The sequence below is a fragment of the Centrocercus urophasianus genome, unplaced genomic scaffold, assembly GCF_019232065.1.
Source record: "Centrocercus urophasianus isolate 14NV4802_14NV808 unplaced genomic scaffold, USGS_Curo_1.0 seq_12, whole genome shotgun sequence".
Lineage (NCBI taxonomy): Eukaryota > Metazoa > Chordata > Aves > Galliformes > Phasianidae > Centrocercus > Centrocercus urophasianus.
In genome coordinates this window covers 31,198,333-31,205,293 of record NW_024884364.1, presented here as the reverse complement: position 1 = coordinate 31,205,293, position 6,961 = coordinate 31,198,333, and the positions used below count along the sequence as shown (strand labels likewise).

The 6,961-nt window shown below is 38.2% G+C and overlaps 1 protein-coding gene across 4 annotated transcripts in view; it reads left to right on the top strand.

The window, feature by feature from the left end:
* Positions 1-6,961, top strand: part of ERG (ETS transcription factor ERG) — a 108,498-nt gene that overhangs the window by 97,939 nt on the left and 3,598 nt on the right. For all 4 annotated transcript variants that reach the window (XM_042810700.1, XM_042810698.1, XM_042810699.1 and 1 more), the window contains 3 exons: positions 2,873-2,938; positions 3,303-3,359; positions 5,046-5,093. In XM_042810700.1, the coding sequence (XP_042666634.1) occupies positions 2,873-2,938; positions 3,303-3,359; positions 5,046-5,093 (171 nt within the window). The remainder of the gene's footprint in view (positions 1-2,872; positions 2,939-3,302; positions 3,360-5,045; positions 5,094-6,961) is intronic.

Genomic DNA, 6,961 nt, shown 5'->3' with positions numbered 1-6,961 from the left:
GGAGAGGAGAGGAGAGGAGAGGAGAGGAGAGGAGAGGAGAGGAGAGGAGAGGAGAGGAGAGGAGAGGAGAGGAGAGGAGAGGAGAGGAGAGGAGAGATTGTGGGAGCACATACCTTCTGTGTGATCTTTTTTTTCCATATTTGTAGCCTTTGGGGCCAGGAAATGGAAGAAACAGAAAAGTTTTTTGGTAATTTTGCTTGTATCTCCACTGGCTGCTTTGGAAACAGAAATTTGGCAAGGAAAGACAGGAGTGGGCAAGATATTTGTTGAAACTCAGGGCTGACAGAAAACTGTTCTGCAATCAGCACCATGGCTGAGCCATCCCTTTCTGTACAGTTTGAGCTTGGAAAGCTCTGGAAAGTTGACACAAATCCTTCCAAATTTCTGAAAGTCTTCAGTCCGTGAGGTATCTCCAGCCACATTGATAGCAAGTCTTGATCTGATCCTGGCCAGGACATCTGCATGTTAAGATTCACCTTCACACCAGTTTTCTGCTCAGAAATGAGTGCCTGTGTGAGTCATTTTCTCTAAGTTTCTGAAAAAGACTCTGGAATAGTCCTCAAGAAATACAAGATAAAAAGATACTAGTTATTTAAATGCAGTACAAAGATAAAGGGAGTATGTCAACAATAGTGAAGTTTTTGAATTGTAAGCTTCCAGGAGACGATGAGGCTGGTAGTGCCAGTCTGCTTCTTAAGCCAAACAGACTAAGTAAATTAAGAGCTTGGTTGTGAATTTCACATTACATTTTATTTCCATTCAATTCTCCTGCTTAGAGTGCTTGAAAACGGGCAGAGAGCTCAACAATCTGGTGTGCACAGAGCTAGTCTGGGACTGTTTCTTTACTTCCCAACTGGCTTAATTTACAGTCATTTCTAAAATAAAGCACAAGCACTGTTAACAATCAGATCGTCTACACCAATTTAGTTCTATGAGGAGGGTATGGCTACCTTGCTGGGATCCTGGACAGGCTACATAGGTTCCATGGTCTTGGCAGCAATTTTAGGTGGTATGTTTAAGCCAGACGTAGAAAAGCACAGGCAGCTGCAAAAGATTTCAAAGGGTAAAATGAATGTCTGACTTTACTTCATATAGTTTATGAAAAAAGCTTTTATGTTCAAGGTTCTTCATTTTTATATACTAAACCATTTAACTAAAATAGAAGTAATAGGTAAGTTTAAAAAAAAAAAAAAAAAAAGGGGAAAAGGCAAGTGAGAATTTAGATACGTAAAATTAGCAGCTTCTCCCAAGAAATAGAAAGGTATATTTAAATTGATGGAGCAAAAGAAAAAAAAAAAAAAAAAAGCAAAAGGAAAAAAAAAAAAAAAAAAAAGCACAATGCAAAACCTATCACCTTTTCATAAGAGATATAAGAATATGTATACACATCTGTACTTCATATTGAAGCGTGTTCAGTATTTTCACATTCTATGTTTCTAGAGATCTACGAGGCTACCGGGATGGGGAGGGTAAGGTGAAAGGAAAGAAATTATTTCAAGTTTGAAATAACGAGTAAAAGAGAAAGAAGTGAAAATGGTATAGTGCAGCAACCAGTTACCCCACAAATCTCGATTCTGAATAATGAGAATTAGACCAGACAGTGCACCTGGGGAAAAGAGGGCTTGCAAGCATGAAGAATAGCATTAAGGAAAAAGATAATAAAGTGCATTACAATAGTGACAGCTAGTAAGAACACAAAGAGCATGTCACAGTGATTTAGACAAAACTATGCCTTTGCTGTCTCACATGTGCCTGCAGAAAAAGGAACTCTCAAATTCAACCTATAAACTTTGATTAATCTCAAGGGATAACAGCAACAGACTAGTAAAGAAAGGCAAAGTAAATCAACTGAAGTCTATTTTAAAAGAAAATACTGTTACATACACAGACTGGAAGGGAATGTTACACAGTTTACTCTTGGTCTGAGTTCTGACCTTTTGGGAGACTTTTCCCACAAAGCTCAAACATAAATTGTCCATAGTACACTGTGTATGTCATACCTTGGTGTCCTTGGCTGAGGAAGGTGTCACAGGCAATACCCAACACTCATATACATTTAGTGATATAGCAACAATTTAGTTCATTATAGTAAGTAGATTGATAATTTATGATGATGAGTCACAGTGATTAGATAAGTTGTTAAATCTTAACAAAAATCAGACACCTTTAGAGACCAACCAGCAAAGTGAGTAAGGATCTCTTGACCTCAAGGAGCAATCTTGAGAGGCACCCAGCTCAAGGGATCACTGCCATACAGCCTGCTGTTTCAGTAAGGAAAGCTCAGATTATGGTTTCTTTGACTGCTATATTTATAAGACAAAGTGGTTTGCTTGCAGTCAGACTTGGAATCTTACCACATTGCTTTCAATCTCTTGATGTAAATTGTTATTTCTCCACGAGAGATTTCAACAGATCACCTGTTCTAGGACTGTACTCCCTTTGTTCATGGTCATGGCTGTGAGCACCCACTTGGTATTCTACTATCAATGAGTTGTTCAGTTCAGAGAACAGTCACACTGAAGTCTACTATGAATCACAATCCTGAGCAACACTCATGTTGTATGTGGAAGTTGAGCATACCTATAACAGAAGGTAACCGTGAAGGTGCTATGGACTCTACAGAGTATTTATGCCAGATGTTTAAAAGTACTTCAGACGTCTGAAAAAAACAGGCACTTCCAAAGAGCTATACAGAGAGCAGTGTGGTACTGTTATAATTAGAAATGGTAAAGACAATGAAGTGTTTAACAAGGAGTATCCTTCCTATTTCCGTAATTTTTGTAATCCAGAGAGTTATCTAGAAATTTGCCCCTAATGGATGGATAACATTTTATGCCATATCTGCATGAAGAATGGTATTTTTCCTTTTCAGATTTACCTTATGAGCAAGCGAGGAGATCAGCATGGACGAGTCACACCCATCCCACTCAGTCAAAAGGTAAAAATAATTTTCATGTGTCCCACTTGTGGGCCCAATACACATCTGCTGCAGTCAGAGTAATCTCTAAAGTGAACTTCAGAGCTATCTCAGGATCTACTTCAGCTTTCAGCTCTGAGGGACTTTTACTTGTGCCTGGCAAACCTGTTGCCAGTAGTAGTTGCATGTAGGCAATGCTGGTGAAGTTATTGGGGCAGCCGTAATTTCCTTGGTTGTAGGCTACATCAGGCCCGTGATCAGATAGTCTTAAAAAGCTAAATCCTACTCTCGTGAGCAGCAGGAGTCCCTGGCCTGGGGTCTATCACAGGTTTAGTGACTATCTTTCAAACTGGAAAAATAACTAAATGGATTTCTCCATTTTCAGCTACTCAGCCATCATCCTCAACAGTGCCCAAAACAGAAGACCAGCGTCCTCAGTTAGGTGGGTGTTATTTTATTTGAATTTTCTGGTGGGGTTTGTTGGACACATTCAGGTCAGCTTTCACCTACCAACCAGAAGCCATTTGCAAGAGCTGATTCAGAGCACTAATGAGATTTCCAGACAGTGACAAGTAAATCCCCAGACGTGTGATCTGGCTGCATGGCTGTATCTTAAGTGGAGGCTCCCAGGCCTATTAAAATGTGATTCTAGTAATGTTTAATGGTAATGACAACCTTTCAGAGTGAAAAAGCTGTTAAATTCCCTATATTCAGTTTAAGTACAAAGGTAGAAGGTAAGAAAGCCAGAAGACTTATTCTCCACAGTAGTTCAAATAATGACAACTGAAAAGCATGCATAAACAAAGAGATGAAAATGGACTGCAACATACAGAAATCTATTTGTATTTTACATCCTGAAGTCCTGAAATTAAACAGGAAAAATAGAAGGATTATCAGTCTATAGGAAAACTGAAGAGAAAGTTGAGGTTTGTAGGAATGTAGGCTAGTCATTTAGCAAGAGAGGTTCACTTTGTCATTTCAAACCAGCTAATTCAATCCTATACTGTGAAACCAGAAAGTGTCTTGGACAGATAGTTAGAAAGCACTACACTCTGAGTCAATGATGTCTTTTGCTAACAGCAAAAATGTAGAAGTATGACAGAGAAGTTTTGGAGGATATTCTTAGCCTAGAAATCTCTGTGCCTGTTTTTATCACATGGATTTCAAATCATGATTCTGTTTTTTTGTTACAACTAAATAAAACTCTGTGAATGACTACAACTCCTTAACTTACATGCATGCTGCCTGGGAAGTACTGTACTGAGATCATTTAATGCAAATATGTGAGCCTCACAGATTATTTAAACGTGTAAGGAATGTAAGCTGATTATCTTCTTGACTGTAACTGAATGATTGAGAGCAATTGTCTGGAGACAAGACAGCCCACTGACATTATTGCTCTGCTTCAGGTTGTGCTTATCATCCATAGCTTGGGCTTTCCTACAGTCATTCCTATTTCAATTCAGGTTGAATTCAGATTGAATTTCCACAGGGAATCCCACGAGGAAAGCTCTGAGATGTTTTGGAATTTGGAAAACCCTAATCACAAGTTTAATACAGGAGATCCCTCACTGGACTGTGATGATGAAGAAGAGCCAACACGGCCACTTTGCATGGGTTCAGATATGCCCTCTCCACTTTCTTTTGGAGGCTGTTTTGGCACTGAAAAACCTAGGAATGGTACGAAGAGAACAGATGTAGTCCCACAAGATAAGAGGTCTCTATTCTTTGAGGAGGAACACCTCTTCACCCATCTATGCCACATTTAGCACTAGGTCTCTGGCCTATGGGCCTTAGCAGGTTACAAGGGTAGATAGTCCCAGAGGGTATCTTGTTTAAATAGGAATCAGAATACTTCTAGACCAATTTTACAGTGTGTCTGTACATGTACTTGTGCACACTAATACAGAGAATGAAAAGGAAATATATATCCCTTGCAACTGTTTGCTTGCACACCCAATTTTGAGAGAAAACCTGCAAATGTTGTGATGCAGAGATAGAAGCCACTTTACTCAGTGTTCGATCTGCTTTTCAGGTGGCACTTTCTGACTCCTACAAGATTAAAAAATGACGCCTAAAATATATGATGTTGTTACATGGTTTTAAATCTTTCTTTACAATTTTGCAGATCCTTATCAGATTCTAGGACCAACCAGCAGCCGTCTTGCAAATCCAGGTGAGGCGAGGTTTTGCTGATTTATGAGAGTTTTTCTTCTCTAATAGCATCCCCACACCTATTTTAAGTCTGGACTCTGAAGTTGATGTGACAAATTTTACTAATCTTCGGTATGATTCAGTGAGAGCTTATGATACGTAACACGTTGAAGGTTTCTAAATTACTTAAGGACCGGACTAAGCTCACACATTAAAGCACATAAATTCCAGTGCCATAGAGTAACTACATAGGTCTTAGGTGTCCTAGTTGCCATTGTATTCATTGGGATATAGTTACTGTAGCTCTCAATAGAGAGCTACTCATCTCATCCTAGAATATATGGTTATATTCAGTCAGTTGGATATCTCATTACATTTTACCAAACATAACAATAGGAATTCACTTCAGTTGCTTGAACACTGGGAGTTTTCTTAGGTGCTGTCCTTCAGGAACCCCTCCAGAATGGCATGAGTTTTTTACCAGGCTGTGTCATGCATGTCCTAGATTCTGTAATCCACAATCCAATGACATGCTGACCTTGACCTGTACAATATTTTGTCTGCATAACAGAAGTCAGCAAAAATATACAGGGAAAAATTGAAAAACAGAATTTATTTGCAAAGAATAATTGGGTTAGACACTTCAGAAATGGTCTCTCATGATAAGAAGGTGGTAACTATGTGCATTGTGAGCTGGTCCTTGTAGTCCTTGTATTTTAGCTGAAGATGGATAAACTTCCTGGCAAGTTAATAAAACTGATTATGAACTGGACAGATTTCACTGTCGTTTCTGTGAATCTGCAGGACGAACTCTGGTCATACATCAGTGTTATCTGCCGCAATAAATTGACGTTAGTGCCACTTCCTTTTTCCCTTTCTTTAATACTCAAAGGGCACAGTGTTACTTGTTCCACGTTATAGGTCTCTTCAACTCTGAGCAACAATGTTTGATCTCACAACAATTTTATTGCCTTTCCAAGCATGAATTTACTGAAATACTGCTACATTTCCTTTCATTTTGTCCCAAGTGACAGCAGCCATGGTTCTAGATTAGAGTACTTTCTAGACAATTTAGCATTGCACAGGAAAGCAGCTAAAATATTAAATATTAAGAATGGCTTTTTCCAAATGGCCTCAGGAGGTGGATTTCCAAGTGACACTGACCTTAAGTGGTTGTGAGGGCTTACCTCCCTTTAATTTGTATGTCTCAGGCTTTTATAGTTTTACCAAGTGTGCATTTGGTATCCTTCATTACTCTGGAAGACACTAAAGTGCTCTGGATTGGGATACATTTTTAGCATTTGGGTATGGCATTTCTACACACCATCATTCCTGTGTTTTAACATGTTTTAAGTGTTTATAAATTGGTGGAATTAATCTCTCATTAAAAGGAAATTGACAGCAACCATTTATTTTCATAGGACTATATATTACATTTGGAAGGCAAGTGTTTATGTTAGAACATATGTTGGATTGCTTATTCAAAAATTTGTGCGTTGTCCTGTGCTGAACTGTTTATTGATTTTCAAAGGCTAATCCCCTTGTTATGTTTCGTGTATTAAAACTTGCATGCCTTGCTCATACCACAGATTCTTTTGTTTGTTTGTTTATTTAATGCATGTTAATGGAACAGAAGAAATTCATTAAGGGCAGTTTGGATAAGTATAATTTAAATGAATATGGATTTTAGTTGCACTGAAGTATAAACTGCTAATGGATTTCAGATGCTTATCTATCTTGATATTATAATTTACCACTAAGCTTTGTAAAGAAAAGCTTGTTTATTATATCCACATTTCTGGTTTGGAAAAATGAAAAGAAAGAAAGAAAGAGAGAGAAAGAGAGAAAGAAAGAAAGAAAGAAAGAAAGAAAGAAAGAAAGAAAGAAAGA